At 38.7% G+C, this 18,969-nt stretch overlaps 1 protein-coding gene across 1 annotated transcript in view; it reads left to right on the top strand.

Annotated features, from left to right (window-relative positions):
• Nucleotides 1-18,969, top strand: part of IARS1 (isoleucyl-tRNA synthetase 1) — a 168,781-nt gene that overhangs the window by 1,892 nt on the left and 147,920 nt on the right. Inside the window, exons 2-6 of the mRNA XM_007953003.2 lie at nucleotides 467-623; nucleotides 798-917; nucleotides 1,775-1,857; nucleotides 5,184-5,301; nucleotides 12,482-12,629. Coding sequence (XP_007951194.2) covers nucleotides 467-623; nucleotides 798-917; nucleotides 1,775-1,857; nucleotides 5,184-5,301; nucleotides 12,482-12,629 — 626 coding nt within the window. The remainder of the gene's footprint in view (nucleotides 1-466; nucleotides 624-797; nucleotides 918-1,774; nucleotides 1,858-5,183; nucleotides 5,302-12,481; nucleotides 12,630-18,969) is intronic.

Genomic DNA, 18,969 nt, shown 5'->3' with positions numbered 1-18,969 from the left:
TTTTAAGATCCCAGTCGCTACTCACCAAAGTAGGAGGTGGAACAATGTTTTGTATAGTATGTTATGCCAATTGAGCTTGATGTTCCCTGTGGCTATGAAGACCAGCCTTTTAATCACTGCTTTTATTGTAATTTTTCTCTATTGCAAAACTTTATGAAATAGGTATTTGTTACTCTGTTTTATGGTTTAGATAATTCAGGATCACAATAGGTAAATTGCCTTATGTCATGAAACTGATAAAGGAAGAATCGAGAGTCTCTCCCACTTCATCTTAACTGTAGCTTTTCTGATGATGGGACCTCTACAAATGTAAAACCTAATGTCTTTTAATGATCTTGCGCCTTTTCTCTCCAAAGATTCCACTATAACAGGGTATATCTATAGAAAAATGTTTTCCTAATTTTTGACATTTGTTTTAAAGTGTTTTAATAATGATGATAATAAAAATGTGATTTTATTACCTTAGATTTACTTTTTATGATGGGCCTCCTTTTGCAACTGGACTGCCTCACTATGGACATATACTTGCAGGGACAATTAAAGACATAGTTACAAGATACGCTCATCAGAGTGGATTTCATGTTGATAGAAGATTTGGATGGGATTGTCATGGCTTACCTGTGGTATGTTTGAGTATCTAGTCTTACATTACTTTTCTTCTAATTCATTTCTAAAATAATTTCATTTATACATCATTTCCTGAGAACTAACTTTTTAAGACTTTTAATATTTAGAATTGCTGAGGTGTAGTTACTCCATTGGACAAAGATGATAGTAGTGTAATCACAATTTTTCAGGAATATGAAATTGATAAGACACTGGGAATCAGAGGACCAGAGGATGTGGCCAGTATGGGAATTGCGGAGTATAATAGTCAATGCCGAGCAATTGTGATGAGATATTCTACTGAGTGGAAGGTACACTGGGTTATTTTCAATAGAATGAATAAAAACTGCATTTAAATGGGAGTTTTTTAATGGAAGTTGAAATGGTGTAATTATCCAAAAGCAGAAATTAACGTACAATACGAAGGAGCTTATTGAAATTTTACTAGTTGTCCTACTCATTTTTATTTCTTGTCTAGGTTCTATTCTAAGATCACATACTGCATTTCATTGTCATGTTTCCTTAGTCTTTTCCAATCTGGGATGTTCCCTTAGTCTTTCTTTATCTTTCATGACTTTTTTAATTTTGAAGACTACAAACCAGTTATTCTGTAGAATGTTCCTCAATGTCTGATATTTCCTTTTGACTCAGTGTAAGTTAATGCATTTTTAAAAAAGAATGCCTCAGAAATGATTTTGTGTCATTATCAGTGTATCATGTCAGGAGTCATGTTGCTGTATCTCTGGTGATACTAACTTTGTTTGGCAGGAGAGATGTCTGCCAAATTTCTCCATTGTAAAGTTTCAGTTTTTCCCTTTGTAATTAATAAGTACCCTGGAGGAAATTCTTCTCAATAACTTTAGTATCCATTGATGATTCCTGCCAGCAACATTTAAGCTATGGGGTTTGCCAAATAGAGGTTTTAATAGCAGACTTTTGTAAAGGAATATTTATACTTGTAAATAGTATCATTTGCATATAGGACAAATGCCAAGAAAACATGTTCTTAACCTTACATAGTATATTTTCAAAATAATTACACTTGAACCATTTACTGTTCTGTTTTCCTAAAATAATTGTATGTGATGATAATAGAAATAGAAAATATGATTTGGTGTGTAATAACCAATAAAATTGCCTAATAATACGCTAATATTTATTTTTAAAGTCTACTATAACCAGACTTGGCCGGTGGATTGACTTTGACAATGACTACAAAACTCTGTATCCACAATTCATGGAGTCTGTTTGGTAAGTTTATTTGAAATTATTAACATGGTGAGTATCTTGCTGTATTGATACTGGTCAATAGAGAGGTGCTCTAGCATGAATCAATTTGTAAGAAGTTTTTGCATCTGGAGAGATAATAGAGTATGCATATATTCTGTAGTATGTAATGGCTCCAGCAGGTTGAGTCGCAACTTGTGATCAAATACATAAGTATTTCTGCATATAAATATAAATATTTACATTAAGAAATAAAAAAGTTATATAAATTGCTTAATATCACTCAAAGCTTCCTTTTTTTTTTCGGTCATTAGGTTTCTTCCAAATTCAAGGAAAATGAGTTGTCAGAAGTATTTGTTTTGTTTTTTTTTCCTAAATGAATTGAGTCTAAAAGTTTTGTACTTGAATTTAATATATAGACATTACATAGTGAGACATTATATAGTGCCTTGGCTGTTTTACAATACTTTTCAAAATGAAATTTTATTTTTTTTACTATCATGAGACAACTGTAGCAATATTCGTCTTGATAGTTGGTTTACCTTGGACACTGTGCTCTATTCTGAAAATTATTATTTAGGATTAATGAACCAATACTATTAATATGGTTGTAAAACTCCTATGTACACAACTTGGCCAGCTTTGAAGAAGTTCTAATTTTATTAAATCATGCATAAAAGTACAGGTGTTGCAGTGTTGTATTGTAAGGTAACACCTTTTTTGTAGGGCCTTATTACAGCTTTTACTACCTACTTCTATTCCTGTTCACATTTCTGTTAGTGAAAGTCTGTTGTACTTGCTTGATCTATTTTCCCTTGCCTTTGTGGAGCCAGTGCTAGATACCTTGGGATGGATCTACAGACCATCTGACTCTGACATTGCCTTTGTGGAAGAATGTGTAGTCCCATGTACCCAAGGGTGGGAAGCTGATCATATTTTCTGATATACTAGAGACTTTGGATGTTGTTCTTGTTGTTAGGTGCCATCGAGTTGGACCTGACTCATAGTGACCCCCTGCTTGGGTTTCTGGGCAGTATCACTACGGAACTAGATCGTCCCATCTTCCTTCTGAGGAGTGGCTGATGGGTTTGAACCACCAGCCTTCTGGTTAGCAGTCAGGTGCCTTGGGCACTATACTACCAGAGCACCCAAAAGACTTTGCATGGGGACTCCCAATTCACTTAGCAACTGGAGTTCATGTGATTAGAGTATCTTAAAAACCACGTTTTGTGTTAAACATCTGAAAAAGAAGGTTCTATTTATACTGTGGATCAGTAATACTGAGCATATAATGTGGCTTGGACTGCTAAGAGAGTGATTTTTTAGTTTTAATGATAACACTCAACCAAACTCCTGTCAATTCAGATAAGACTCATAGCGACACGTCCTTGGGTTTCCGAGGCTGTATCACTATGGAAATAGATTGCCCAGTCTTCCTTCCAAAATGATAGCATTAAATAGTACTTAATTTACATATAAAACATGGCTAAAATCAGAAGGAAAACAGTTTTATAGTCTCTTGATATTAGAACATTTAATTATTCCTGAAGAACTTACTGACAATATAAATGAGACACATAAACTGAATATAAAAAATAGTAGGATACCTTTTAGTAATAACGGTTCATGTTTAGATTAGTTTATACTCTTGGGCATATAGATTACTTCCATATGAATTTTTCCCATATGATCCAGACAGTCCTTTATATTGGTTAGGACACAGTTTGAGGTGAAGGCAGGTGGTTGTGATTTGCTTAAGATCACACAGCTAATTTTTTTTTTTTAGGATTTGGGTGAAGATTTACAGAGTAAATTCACTTTTCATACAGCAGTTCACATATACTTTGTCTCATGTCATTGACCAAAATTTACAATGCAACAGCTCCCCTCCCACTTCCTCCCCATAGTTACCTCCTCTCAGTGTCCATCCCTCCATGCACTCCTGCCCCCTGAGCTGTCTACCTGTGCATAAGCAGCCCTTCTTTCTCCCATGATTGTTCTCTCCAGGGCGTGTGTCTACTTGAGGTAAATGTTTAACTCACATGCCTGTACTTTGTTTGGCTGGAAACCACAGTTGTGGGTTCAATTCCAGACCTGAAGGGCAGCTAGGGGCCATAGTCTCAGTGGTTACACCAGGCTCCATTGGACCAGCAAACCTGGTCCCCACCTTCTTTTTTTTTTTTTTTTTGCCTCCAAATGATTTTGAGTTTTGTTCCACATTGTTTTCCCTCTTTATGCAAGATCTCCCACATCCCTTCCAAGTGGATGGCAGTGGTAGCTGGGCACCATCTAGTTCTTCTGGTCTCATAGTTGTATAGGTTCACTTTTAAAATCGTAGCTAATTTTACAATTTTAGGCTTGACACTGGGTCTGTGACATTAAATCTAACATTTTTCCTGTAGTCTTCTGTGAATGTCCTTGCATGAAAAGATATAATTTAAGAATGACTTTCACCTTGGGAAATTTGTTTGAAAACATCACTGTTTTAGCTTTACAATACAGTCAAACTAATGAACATTGTTTCTTAAAAATGTTATTAAATAAATATTACCAAAATTCATTCTGCCAGGCTCATAGTAACTGGGATACAAAGAAAAATTAAATAAAAGCAGAATTAGATAAGGGTTCCTATCAATGTGTTCTGGTATCCAACTGGAAGAGATGAATAATCATCACAGGAGAAGGCTGGGGTGATTGCCACCATTTACATTTGTAGTCTCTTGTTACATTTAGCTTAATGCAACACATTTAAATGGTTAGTACAAATTTTATGATCATAGGAGAGATATCTGGTCCTAAATCTAGTAGTTGCATATTTTGCGATTGTACTTGTTAAATTGCTTTTGTAAAATTGCCTGTTGTAATGAAATACAAACAGTGCTCCAAGAAAAGTGTTTAAAGGAAAAAACTTGGAAATCCCAACCGTAGTTATCATATTGATGAAAATCTGTTTTCTCAGCATCTCTAAAACATGTAAATATGTATACTGATGTATGTATATGGTTTACTTAAATGATATTTCACTGTACAACATGGTCTATCAATTGCTTTTCTCAGTCAGCATGGTATCACGAATATCATTCTGTGTCAGCAAATATTAGTACTTTAAATGTATATATAATGTCCCATTGTACTGATATGTTGTTATTTACCGACTGGTCTTCCTCTGAGAGTTAGATACCTTGTTCAAACCCACCTCCCATTGTAAACAACTACTTTATATTTTAGGTCTGTCTTTTTTTATTGTTGTACTTTACCAGGTAGAAAGTAGAAACAAGTTGGTGTAAATGTTTGTAGAAGCAGAATATTGGTTATGTAATTGTTGAAAATGCTGTCTCTTTACTTGTTAGGTGGGTTTTCAAACAACTCTATGATAAAGGCCTTGTTTATAGAGGTGTGAAAGTCATGCCCTTTTCCACAGCATGCAATACTCCACTTTCCAACTTTGAATCTCACCAAAATTACAAGGTATGTGAAATGCTGATTTGTCATTTTACATTTGAATTTTGGATCTTCAGTGACTGTGGTTAGTACTGACAAGGGGTTCCCAATGTGGAAGCTTCACATGCATCATTTAATTTGGCCGGTTTTTATCTGGGGCTGATAATGTTACCAGTCACAGTACCTAGGCTCTGTTAAGGTGAAAAATGATGGATTTTATTCCAATGGGATTAGTGAATGATATTTTTTAGTGTGATAGGTTTTCCTTGTCTTGACCATATTTTTGTGTCTCTCTCTTAGGTTGTTAACATGTCTAGCTTTGTTATATTTCTCTCCAATCACTGTGATTTGATGCTTTATCTGGTACCTTGCATATCATTTTTTTTTTTTTTTTTTAGTTGTGAGTTGGGTGAAAATTTACAGAGCAAATTCACTTTCCATACAACAGTTCACATACACTTTGTCTCATTACATTGACCACAATTTACCACAATGTACCAGCTCCCTTCCCACTTCCTCCTGATAGTTACTTATTCCCTATGTCTATCCCTCCATGCACTCCTGCCCCCTGAGCTGTCTACCTGTGCATAAGCAGCCCTTCTTTCTCCCATGATTGTTCTCTCCAAGGAGTGTCTCTACCTCAGGTAAATGTTCAAATCATATGCCTGCCTTTTGTTTGATTGGAAGCCACAGGTGTGGGTTTAGTTGCAGACCTGAAGGGCGGCTAGGGGCCATAGTCTCAATGGTTCCACTAGGCTTCTATCAGATCAGCAAACCTGGTCCCCCCTTTTTTTTCTCCAAATGATTTTGAGTTTTGTTCCACATTGTTCTCTCTCTCTATCCAAGATCTCCTACATAGATCCCCTTCTAAGTGGTTGACAGTGGTCGCCGGGCACCATCTATTTCTTCTGGTCTCATAGTCGTATAGGCTGCAGATCTCATGGTGTACCGGTCACTAGGACTAATTGTTCCCATGAACTTTTGGTTTTCTTCATTCTTCTTTGCTCTAGATGAGGAGAGACCCATTGTTGCATCTAGATGGCAGCTTGCAAGCTTTTAAGATCCCAGTCGATGCTTGCCAAAGTAGGAGGTGGAACAATGTTTTGTGTACTGTATTACGCCAATTGAGGTTAATATCCCCTAGAAATATGGTATGGGGCTCGGAACTATGGTTGCAAGCCCACAGGTTCAACTACTTGGTCCCTCTGGGTAGCTGGCTGTGACCAAGCAGTGACTACAACTTTGCCCCTTGTCAGCTCTACTGTATGCCTGGAAATTCAGATCATACACATAAACTTATAGGACCATTGTCTGCCAACCCTATACATGTTCTTGGTACACTCCCCACTTCATAGACATACCTACTAGTTCAGAATGTCCACCCATCTATCCACCCATATACCTATGTTTGCCTTCACTGACAGAGCAGTACTGAATGTGCAAAAGGGTTCATCATTTTTTTTTAAATTGTGATCTGAACATTTACAGAGCAAATTTACTTTCCATACAGCAGTTCACGTGTACTTTGTCTCATGTCATTGACCACAGTTTACCACAATGTAACAGCTCCCTTCCCACTTCCTCCCCATAGTTACCTCTTCCCACTGTCCATCCCTCCATACACTCCTGCCCCCTGACCTGTCTCCCTGTGCATAAGCAGCAAAAGGGTTAATCTTTGTTGTCTGTACCTCCCATGTACCTCTCCATGTCTTTCTCTTCCTCACTGCCACTATATTGATCCACTCACATTTGGTACATTGCCCTTCTCTTCACCCAAATCACCACTTATCTCTATCTATCTAATATTGTTCCCTCCCCGGCCCTCCCACCCCTGGTAACCAACAAAGAAAATTTCCTTCCATAGGTAAACCTTTCCTTGACTTTTACAATAACAGACTAATAACAATATTTGTCCTGTGATTGACTTATTTCACTCGGCATAATGTCCTCCAAGTTCATCTGCGTTATGTGGTGTTTTGCAGATTCTGGGTTATTCTTTAGCATTGCATAGTATTCCATTGTGTGTATGTACCAGAGGGTGGTTATCCATTCCTCAGTTGATGGACACCTAGGTTGTTTCCATCTTTTGGCTATTGTAAATAGTGCTGAGATGAACATGGGTGTGCATACAACGGTTCTTGTCATGGCTCTCACTTCTTTAGGATACATACCTAGTCACGGAATGGATGGGTCAAATGGTTTTTCTAATTCCAACTTTTTAAGGAATCGCCATACTGCTTTCCACAATGGTTGTACCATTTTCAGTCCCACCAGCAGTGTATGAGAGTCCCAATCTCTCCACATCCTCACCAGCTTTTGTTACTGTTTGTCTTGAACTTTGCTACTAGTGCTGGAACAAGATGGTATCTCATTGTTCTTTTGATTTGCATGTCTCTAATAGCTAATGATCGTGAGCATTTCTTCATATGTTTGTTGGCTGCTTTAATATCCTCTTTGGTGAAGTGTCAGTTCATGTCTTCTGCCCATTTTTAAATTGCATTGTTTTTCTTTTTGTTATTGAGGTGTTGGAGTTTTCTGTAAATTCTAGAGATAAGTCCCTTGTGAGATATGTCATTACCAGATATTTTTTCCCAATCTATAGGTTCTCTTTTGACTCTTTTGTAAAAGTCTTTGGAAGCACATAAAAATTTAATTTTGAGAAGATCCCAATCATCTGGTTTCTCTTCTGCTGTTTGTGCATCTTAAGTTATACTTGACAGTCTATTTATGCCATATGTTAGGGCCCTTAAATTTGCCCCTAGTTTTTCCTTGAGGAACTCCATAGTTTGAGGTTTCATATTTAAGTCTTTGATCCATCTGGAATTAGTTTTTGTATATGGTGTGAGGTACGGATCTTGTTTCATTTTTTGGCAAATGAATATCCAGTGTTGCTGGCACCATTTATTAAACAAACATTCTTTTCCCCATGTAATGGATTTCTGCCCTTTGTCCAAGATCAGCTGACCAAAGGTTGATGGATCTATTTCTGGGTTCTCAATTCTATTCCATAGGTCTATGTGGCTGTATAGTAGGTTTTGAGATGTGGCAATGTGAGACCTCCTCCTTTGTTCTTCTTATTCAATAGTGCTTTGCCTTGTCCAGGGTATCTTTCCTTTCCATATAAAGTTAATGATTGGTTTTTCCATATCCCTAAAGAATGTTGATGAGATCTGGATTGGGATTGCATTGAATGTATAGATTACTTTGGGTAGTATTGACATTTTCACAATGTTCAATCTTCCTATCCATGAGCATGGGATGTTCTTCCATTTATGTAGATCTCTTATGGTTTCTTGAAGTATCTTGAAGTAGTTTTTTATAGTTTTCTTTTTATAGGTCTTTTATGTCCCTGGTAATATTTATTCCCAAGTATTTTATTTTTTTGGTAACCTTGTATATCATTTGTTTCTTAAAGTATTTTGAAGAAAATGTAATTTTGGAATGGTGAACAGCACGTACTTTTCTCTGATGAAGTGGAATAACTTGCTGCCGTTTCTATGACAGAGTTATTTAGAGGTGTCTGATGTACACAGTGTACATTGCTTTACCTGACCTAAACAAAGAGTAATAGGGAGTAAGTTTTCTGTTGTCACATGTTTGAGATTTTATTTCATCCTCTTTGCTTTTAAAGAATATTGACTTAGATCGAATTCTTTTTTCATGGCTCAGGCTCAAACATTATATTTGTAAAACTTGCATTTCTAAAGCAGTTTTTGTTTTATGGAATGTTCTCACATATGCATTTGCTCTTTGCACATCTTTGTGAGGTTGTTGTTAAGTGCCATTGATTCGATTCCAATTCCTGTTGACCCTAGGTACAACAGAACAAAACACTCCCCAGTCCGATGCCATCTTCACAATTTTTGATGTGTTTGATTGTTTTGTTGCAGCCACTGTGTCAGTCCATCTCATTGAGGGGCTTCCTCTTTTTTGTTCACCTTCTACTTTACCCAACACGACACCCTTCTCCAGGGTGGTCATCCTTCCCAGTAATAACATGTCCAAAGTGTATGAAGTGAAGTCTTAACATCCTCGTTTCTATGGTGCATTCTGGCTGTATTTCTTCCAAGACAGACTTGTTTATTCTTCTGGGAGTCCATGGTATATTAAGTATTCACCAACATATGGATTCATAGAGGCAATTAATACAATGACTTGATCACACCCTCATAAAAAATCCCACTGCCATCAAGTTGATCCTGACTCGGAGCAACCCCCATTGGGTTTCCGAGGTGGTATATCTTTGTAGAAGTAGATTTCCTCATCTTCCTTCCATGGAGTGGCTGGTGGGTTTGAACTGCCAACCTTTTGGTTAGCAGTCAAATGCCTTAAGCACTGCACCACCAAAGCTTTTTTCATGGAGCTTCAGATTTCCTTTTGCATCAGATTTGCCTTAGCAATTCGTCCTTTGATTTCTTGACTTTTTGTTTGTGTGGGCATTGAATGTAGATCCAATTAAAACTACTGGACAACATCAGTATTTTCCGTTTATCATGATGATGCTTATTGGTTCAGTTGTGAGGATTTTCTGCTGCAAACGACCACTTTAAAGTGTTGAAGAGCAAAAGTTTCACTTGGAACATTACAGTGTACCTGAGCCAAACCATGGTGTCTTCAGTAGCCTCTTACGTATCTGAGTGCTCTGAACAATGAATAAGGGAGACTACAGAAGAACTGATGCATTTAAAGTAGGGTGTTGTTAAAGAATATTGAGTGTACCATGATTTGCTAGAAGAACAAACAAATATGCCTTGGAGGAAATACAGCTGTAGTTGTAATGCTCTGTAGTAGGAAAAATGTCTAGATTTTGTTTCTCATGCTTTGCTCATGTTGTCAGAAGGGATCAGTCCCTGGAAGAGGATATGCTTGGTAAAAGAGATGGTCACCAGAAAAGGGGAAGACCCTCAACGAGATGGTTTGACACAGTGTCTGTGATGATGGGCTCAAGCATGGACTTAGTATAAGATAGATCATTGTAATAGTAAAATCTCCATTGTATGTCTGAGCCCCCCCCCCCTTTTTTTTTTTTTTGGGTGAAAGTTTACAGAGCCCTTTTTTTTTTTTTTTTTTTTTAAGAATAATGTTCTGGAAAGAGCATGAGATTGATTGATTAGCTGACTGATTTTTTTTTTCCCCTATGAACATTTTATTGTGGTTTAGGTGAAAGTTTGCAAAGCAAATTAGTTTGTACATAGACTGTTTGGTGGCATCAGTTAAAATCCTTTCAGTGCGTCAGCACTTTGCCCACTTCGACTCTACAGTGCAGCACAACACACTGCCATCGATTTGGATCTGACTCATAGTGACCGCATCTTGGGTTTCCAAGGTGGTATCACTATGGAAGTAGATTGCCCAACCTTCCTTCTCAGGACTGGCTGATCAGTTTGAGCTGTGAGCCTTCTGGTTAGCGGTCAAATGCCTTAGGCAGTTTGCCACCAGAGCTCCCCTGTGTTCCCCATTTCCATCCACCCAGTGTTCCTGCCTCTTCATGTCTTCTGAATTTCACTTTTGGGAAAATGGTGCTCTTTAGGTCTTGATTAGTTGAATGTTCTGAGGAGAATATTCCTCATGAATGTTACTGTTTACTCTATAGGCCTACCTATTATTTGACTATAAGATTGTCTATGGATTTGGTTCAGTTCTAAGTTTAATAGGCTTCTAAGGGATGTAGTCTCGAGTTCCACCAGTCTCTAATCTGACCAGTAAGTCTGTTCTTTTTTTTATGAATGTGAATTTTCTTCTACATTTTTCTCTCACTCTGTCTGGGACCTTCTTTATCATCCCAGTCAGAGCTATGGGTAGCATAGCTGACCAAAACCCAAAAAACACAAATGCACTACCGTGGAGTCAGATCCCACTCATAGTGATGCCTCCTTGGGTTTCCGAGGCAGTATCACTAAGAAAGTAGATTGCCCAACCTTCCTTCCGAGGAGTGGCTGGTAGGTTTCAACATCACAAAATGGAGAACAGTGGCTAGAAGGGTCATATTAAGCAGTTCATTGCACTACACTGTACCCCCTGTGTATTCTGTTACATACATGAATATATTTGCACCATATGTCAATTGATGTAGGTATCTACCACTAAGGAGCTCTGGTAGCATAATGCCTAAGACACTTGTCTGTTAAGCACAAGGCAAGTAGTTCAAATGCACCAGCCAGTCCTCGGAAGAAAGATTGTGCAATCTACTTCCGTAGTGATACTGCCTTGGAAACCCCAGGAGGGGTCGCTATGAGTTGGGTCCGACTCGACGGCACATAACAACATATATGCGTGTGGTCATTCTTCAATATGCTATCCTACATCTGTTCATTTATCTACCTATACATCCACTCATATATTGTTGTTTGTTATTATTGCTAGTGTAAGATTGTATCCACTTCCTCTTGATACATTACTGTGTGTGTGTGTGTGTGTGTGAGTGTGACATTTAGGTGAAAGTTTACAGACCAAGTTCATTTTCTGTACAACAGTTCACATACACTTTGTCTCATGACATTGACTGCAATTTACCACAATGCAACAGCTCCCATCCCACTTCCTCCCAATAGTTAACTCTTCCCTATGACTTTCCCTCCATGCACTCTTGCCCCCTGAGCTGTCTCCCTCTGTGCAAACAGTCCTTCTTTCTTCCATGATTGTTCTCTCCAAGAAGTATATCTGCCTCAGGTAAATGTTCAACTCATATGCCTGTCTTTTGTTTGAGTGGAAGCCACAGGTGTGGGTTCAGTTGCAGACCTGAACAGCAGCTAGGAGCCATAGTCTCATTGGTTCCACCAGGCTCTGTCAGACGAGCAAACCTGGTCCTTTTTTTTCCCCAAAATTGAAACATTATTTTTAAAAATCACCATTTATCTTAAAATGTTTTATATTTGTGACTACTAAAATAACCATTAAAATGTGTTTCAGTATTTTAAAAATATATTTAGAATTTTATTCTTTGTCTTTTCTTTTTATAATTTTTGTTTGCTTAAACTTTTAAAATTTTTTTACATTGCTTTTAAGAGACATGAAGCTAGGCATGGGAAGTGAGGGGGATTTCTATTAAAGTCTTGTTATAAAACTGGAAAAGAAATTTTTCTAAAGGATTGTTGAAAACTTAGAGTAGTCTACAAATTGATTGCTTTTATTCCTGGCAGTCAGTTCTTTTCCCTTTGATGTCTATTATACATTTTGTAAAATAGTGCTTTACCTCAATTTATTTCAGGATGTTCAAGATCCTTCAATATTTGTAACTTTCCCATTGGAGGAAGATGAAAATGTATCTTTAGTTGCTTGGACAACTACTCCATGGACTCTGCCTAGTAACCTTGCCCTCTGTGTTAATCCTGATATGCAGTATGTGAAGATTAAGGGTAAGCATGAGTCTGGGTACTTAGGATTGATACGTATCAGATACTTTCTTAAAATTTTAAAATTATGAACGTGTACATTTCTTTTTGGAATAAAAAATCTTTGAAAAATATTTGACTTAATCAGAAAAATAAGCTCTAAAAAACTTGTTTCATTTCTCATTGGAAAAGTAACACAAAAAATAGTACAGAGATGTAAAAACCAGGAAGAACAGTTTACTTATAATTTGTAGTTTGCAATGTGCTTTATACATCATGCGCCTGTTAACAGATAAAGAATTGAAAATTGTGATTGATGTGGTGTCACTTTCTTACTAGATTGGTCCCAGAACTTGAGCACTTTGTGCTTTTCTGATATTTCCTGGACAGAGTTAGCATATTCTCAAATTAGGCCCTTTCCATAAAGATTTATATGAAAAAACATTGTTATTTTTTTTTATTTTCTTATTTTTAATTATGATTTGGGTGAAAGTTTACAGAGCAAATTCAATTTCTATATAACAGTTTACACACACGTTGTCTCATGACAATGACTACAGTTTACCCCAGTGCAAGAGCTCCCCTTGCACTTCAGATAGTTACCTCTACACTGTGTCTATACCTCCATGCTCTAGACCTGAAGGGAAGCTAGGGACCATAGTCTCAGTGGTTCCACCATGCTCTATTAGACCAGCAAACCTTTTTTTCCCCAAATGATTTTGAGTTTTGTTCCACATTGTTCTCCTTCTCTATTCAGGATCTCCTCCAGAGATCCCACTCTGAGTGGTTGACAGTGGTAGCTGGCAATATCTAGTTCCTCTGGTTTCATAGTCATATAGGCTGGGGATTGCATGGTGTATTGGTCACGAGGACTAATTGATTCCATGAGTCTTTGGTTTTCTTCAATCTTCTTTGCTCTGGATGAGGAGAGACCCATCGTTGCATCTAGGTGGCTGCTTGCAAGCTCTTAAGATAGTAGTCGCTACTTGCCAAAGTAGGAGGTAGAACAATGTCTTGTGTAGTACGTTATGCCAGTTGAGCTTGATGTCCCCTGTGACTATGGTCCCAAGCCCACAAGTTCAACTGCTCGCTCCCTCTGGGTAGCTGGCTGTGACCAAGAAGTGACTACAACCTTGTCCCTTGTCAGCTCTACTATACCCCTGGGAATTCTTACAGAACATACAAATACACTTGTAGTACCATGGCCTGCCACCCTCACACATAGTCCCAGGCACACTCCCTGTGGCATAGACTTACCTACTAGTTCAGCCTGTCCTCCCATGTATCCACCCGTATACCCATATTTGCCTTCATGCGATACTGTATGTGCAGAAGGGTTCATCATTGTTGTCTACACCTCCCATGTACCGCTCTATATCTTCCTCTTCCTCTTCCTCAATGCCACCATGTTGATTACTCACATTTGGTACATTGCTCCTCTCTTCACCCAAATCAGTACTTATCTCTACCTATCTAACAGTGTTTCCTCCCCTCTGTTCCTACCCCTGGTAACCAACAAAGAAAATTTCCTTCCATATATAAACTGTTCCTTGACTTTTACAATAAAGGTCTAATACAATATTAGTCCTTCTGTGATTGACTTATTTCACTCAGCATAATGTCCTCCACATTCATCCCCATTATGCAGTGCTTTGCAGATTCTGCATTATTCTTTAGCATTGCATAGTAGTCCACTGTGTTTATGTGCCATAGTTTCATTATGGATTCTGCAGTTGATGGACACCTATGTTGTTTCCATTTTTTGGCTATTGTAAATAGTGCTGAGATGAACATGGGTGTGCATACGTCTGTTCTTGTCATAGCTCTCACTTCTTTAGTATACATACCTAGTCATGGAATGGCTGGGTCAAATGGTATTTTTAATTCCAACTTTTGAAGGAATTGCCATATTGCTTTCCACAGTGGTTGTACCATTTTACAGTCCCACCAGCAGTGTAGGAGAGTCCCAATCTCTCCGCATCCTCGCCAGCATTTGTTATTTTCTGTCTTGTTGAACTTTGCTACTACTGCTTGGGCAAGATGGTATCTCATTGTTGTTTTGATTTGCACCTCTCTAATGGTTAACGATCGTGAGCATTTCTTCTTATGTTTGTTGGCTGCCTGAATATCCTCTTGGGTGAAGTTCTATTCATGTCTTCCGCCCATTTTTAAATTGAATTATTTTTCTTTTTGTTTTTGAGGTGTTGGCAGTTTTCTATAAATTCAAGAGATAAGTCCCTTGTCAGATATGTCATTGGTGAATATTCTTTCACAGTCTTTAGGGTGTCTTTTGAATATTTTAGTGAAGTCTTTGGAAGCACATAAAAATTTAATTTTGAGAAGGTCCCATTCATCTAGTTTCTTTTCTGCAGTTTGTGCATTTTGAGTATGCTTGATAGTCTTTATGCCATATATTAGGGCCCCTAAATTTGCCCCTAATTTTTCCTTGAGCAACTCTATAATTTGAGGTTTCACATTTAAGTCTTTGATCCATCTGGAGTTAGTTTTTGTGTCTGGTGTAAGGTACACATCTTGTTTCATTTTTCTGCAAGTGGATATCCAGTTTTGCCAGCATCAGTTATTAAACAAACATTCTCTTACCCATGTAATGGATTTCTGCTCTTTGTCATAGATCAGCTGACCATAGGTCAGTGGATCTATTTCTGGGTTCTCAATTCTATTCCTTTGATTTATGTATCTATCATTATACCAATACCAGGTATTTTTGACTACTGTGGCTACGTAGTAGGTACTGAGATCTGGCATTGTGAGACCTCCTACTTTGTTGTTCTTCAGTAGTGCTTTGCTTATCTGGGGTCTCTTTCCTTTCCAAATAAAGTTAATGATTGGTTTTACCATATCCTTAAAAAATGTTGATGGGATCTTAATTGGGATCTCATCAAATGTATAGGTTGCTTTGGGTAGAATTGACATTTTGACAATGTCCAATCTTCTTGTCCATGAGCATTGGATGTTCTTCCATTTATGTAGATTTCTTATGGTTTCTTGAAGTAATGTTTTATAGTTTTCTTTGTATAAGTCTTGTATCCCTGGTATGATTTATTCCGAGGTATTTTATTTTTTTGGTATGTATTGTAAATGGTATTGATTTCCTTATTTCCTTTTCAGCAATCTCTTTGCTGGTGTAGAAGAATCCAACTGAGTTTTGGATGTTTATCTTGTATCCTGCCACAATGCTAAGTCTCTCAGTTCCAGTAGATTTTTGACTAAGTCTCTTGGGTTTTCTATGTATCTATCATATAATCAGCAAATAGAGGTAGTTTGACTTCTTTACCAATTTGGATGCCTTTGATTTCCCTTTCTTTCCTTATTGCCCTGGGTTTGACTTCCAATAAAATGCTGAGTGGAAGTGGTGATCGAGTGGGTGGGCGGGGCACCCAGGCTCCGTCGGAGCACACAGGCTGGGATGGAGTTCCTGCCAGCCTAGAAGGTGGGTGGGAGAGAGAGATGGCCGCACCTCTGTTCACCAGGAGGGTGTGGGGTATAAGAGTAAGAAGGAGAATGTCGTCCCTTTCTAGTAGTCCGTGTGTCTGGGATGTCTTTGTGGTTCCCAGCAAGCAGAGCCTATTCTTAAGTCCCTGGAACCTGGGAGAACGCTGTCGCTTCTAAATATACAAAATGGTGAAGCCGCTTGTAAACATTCAAAACAACTGCACCCTCCAGATAGGCAAAAGTCCACAGCTCAGCCCGTGTTCCTCTTCTCTGCTTCCCCTTTTCTTCCCCAGCCACGAGAGCAGTCCTCCGTGCAGTCCCTGGATAGCAGGGGTGATTTTTAGGTTTATTCTTAGGTCCTACCACCACTAGGCAATATCCGAGCTGTTTGTGCCCTCAAGATTGCTGCCAGACCGCAGGTCCATATGTCTCCTTTTTTGGTATTTTCATGCAAATTCTTCTGCTAGTTGGAGTTTAGTCTACTTGTATATCCTTCCTTTCAAACCTCAGGGGTCCAGGATTATCTTCTGTATCTGTTAATTGGTTCCCCTTTTCTTTGTTGAAGAGGGTTTGTGCAGTCTTTCTGCTTATTCCGCCATCTAACCAGAGCTCCACTTTGTTACTTCAGTTTTTTATGGGCACGCGGGGAGGCGTGAAGCAGAAAAAAAAGAAAAAAAAAAAACAACCATAGAGAATAAAAGACTGCTTTACAAGAGTTACTTTGATCCACAAAAGCTTGTGTTGACAAGGAAAGAATACTAAGAAAAGAATGGGGAGCATTAAGGACCAGACAAAAAAGGAAAAAAGGAGGGATTTCTTTATATAGTTCTTTAGAAGTGTGTGGGTTCAGTGATATTTACTGGGAAAGAACTGGTGTCTGTCTGGGAGGCTGCGTTTAAGTTTTTGCAGTTGTTTCTCCAGTGCAGGTACAGTCCAGTCTTGACAAGATCCCCTTATGGTACAGTGGTGTGGTGTAGTAAATTACTTAGTGTGGCTTTTCTACCCATAAGTCTTTGTAAGCTTTGAGGTGGAATTTTCCATGAGCAACTGAGGAGTTCCTTATTGCTAAAGTTATACACCTGCGGTATTTCTGTTGCGTAGTGGCACAAAGCACTGTTCTGGGAAGTTCGCTTTCTCAGGTGCTTAGAATTCTTATGTTATGATTGGTTAGTTTGGCTACTCTGCCAGGCTCAAAAGGAGGTCTCCTAGAGGCAGAAGAAGTCTTTCTGACTGCTGGCTGAGAAGGTCGTGCTGCTGAAAGAAACACATTCCTGAGAGACATGGGCTGGTGAGAAAGAGATGCAAGAGACATACTTTCTGAGAGAGACACCGAGAGACATGCACTGCTGGGAGAGAGACTGTTGACTGAGAGACGATGGGTTGAGAGAGACTGATCATTGTTCTTGAACTTGAATTGTAGCCTGGTGCTTCCCTTTTAAACCCCATAATCTCTGAGTTCTGTGTGGCAACAGCAGCAAATTATCGAACCCAGCAAAAAGGTGGTGGGTGCTGTGGGAGGAATGGTTGGTGTAAGTGTTGATGAAAGGGCTAGAGGAGGCAGCATTTCTCGCCCCATTTCTGATCCCACAGGAATAGATTTTGGGCTGTTGAGGCTGATTCTGTCTAACTCCTGGGGGATCAGAGGAGGTCGGAAGATGTGGCCTCCCTGCCCATTTAGCAGTTGATGTCAGAAGCGGTGGGTTTCATTGCAGTGGCTTCAGGCTCATACAAGAATGCGACTTTTCAAAAGGAAGAAGGAAGGTGCCTGGGAAGTGAAACTTTGGATTCTTAGATGGTTACTTTGGTTGGTGTTACCTACTGAAAGATATAATTGATTCAGAGCCTAGGGCTTTTGGTTATACCCAGCCGAAGCCTAAGGCCATATACATAGAATGGGAAGGTTATCAAGGTTAAGAATGAACCTGGAGTGTCTTAAAAAGATTGTGTTTTGGATAATGTATTTATCTGAGTGTACTATGGATACTGCATATTCTCTTACATAGTTTGTTAGAAATGATTATGGGGCATGGATAATGGGGAGCATATAAGTCTGCCTTCAGCCAATACTTGATTGGATATTTTAAAAGGGGAAATAGAATTTTCCCAGAAGAAACACAGGCTTTTGTTTCAAACCCTGTGTGTAGAGTATAGGGGCCTTAGGTAGAAAACCTAAGTCCCATCCAGTACTACTGAGGGAAAAGAAGATTTGCATTTGAATAAAGACTTGAAGAGGAAAAAGTAATGACTGTTTGGCTTTTTGAGTTTCGAGCAAGCAGATTGGTTTTGGGTGCATTGAGACAAGAAAGTCATGGTCCTTGAGAGAAACCCCTTCCAGGACTGAAAGTTAAAGGAAGCCAGTGAGCAGTAGGCTTGTATGCTGCTCACTTTCCACCACCTAGGTCCACTTGAGTGGAAATGGGGGAAGTGCAACAAAGAAGTGGGCCGAGTTTGAAACTCCTCGACCTAGGCCATGGAGGCTAAGGATGAGAGGAAGGACTTGGCTGGTCTGAAATGCAAGGAGTTGTGAGCCTACAGGCATTGAAATAGTCCCTGAGGACTGAATATGTGAGAGAAGGTGCTGGCTGGTGTGAAGTGAAGGGGAAGAGTGTGACTCCCAAACTTGGCAGCTGGTACCCATGACCTAATTGGGATGGCTAAGGCTGAGCTGACCAGAACCTGACCAAACAAAGAGAAAGGTGTTAGACCCTGAGCTGGTGTTAAGTTGCTACAATTTGATGGCTTGTGTTGGGCTGGACTTTGCTTGTTGATGGATGCAGATGCCCAAAGTTTCCAAGTAGAACAGAAGATTTTTATTTTATTTTATTTTATTTTTTATTAGGATTTGGGTGAAGATTTACAGAGTAAATTCACTTTTCATACAGCAGTTCACATATACTTTGTCTCATGTCAT

The sequence above is a fragment of the Orycteropus afer genome, unplaced genomic scaffold (assembly GCF_000298275.1).
Source record: "Orycteropus afer afer isolate SDZICR_OR568_19922 unplaced genomic scaffold, OryAfe1.0 scaffold00368, whole genome shotgun sequence".
In the NCBI taxonomy this organism is placed as follows: Eukaryota; Metazoa; Chordata; class Mammalia; order Tubulidentata; family Orycteropodidae; genus Orycteropus; species Orycteropus afer.
The sequence above is the reverse complement of the archived record's forward strand: the minus strand, read 5'-3'. Positions and strand labels throughout refer to the sequence as shown.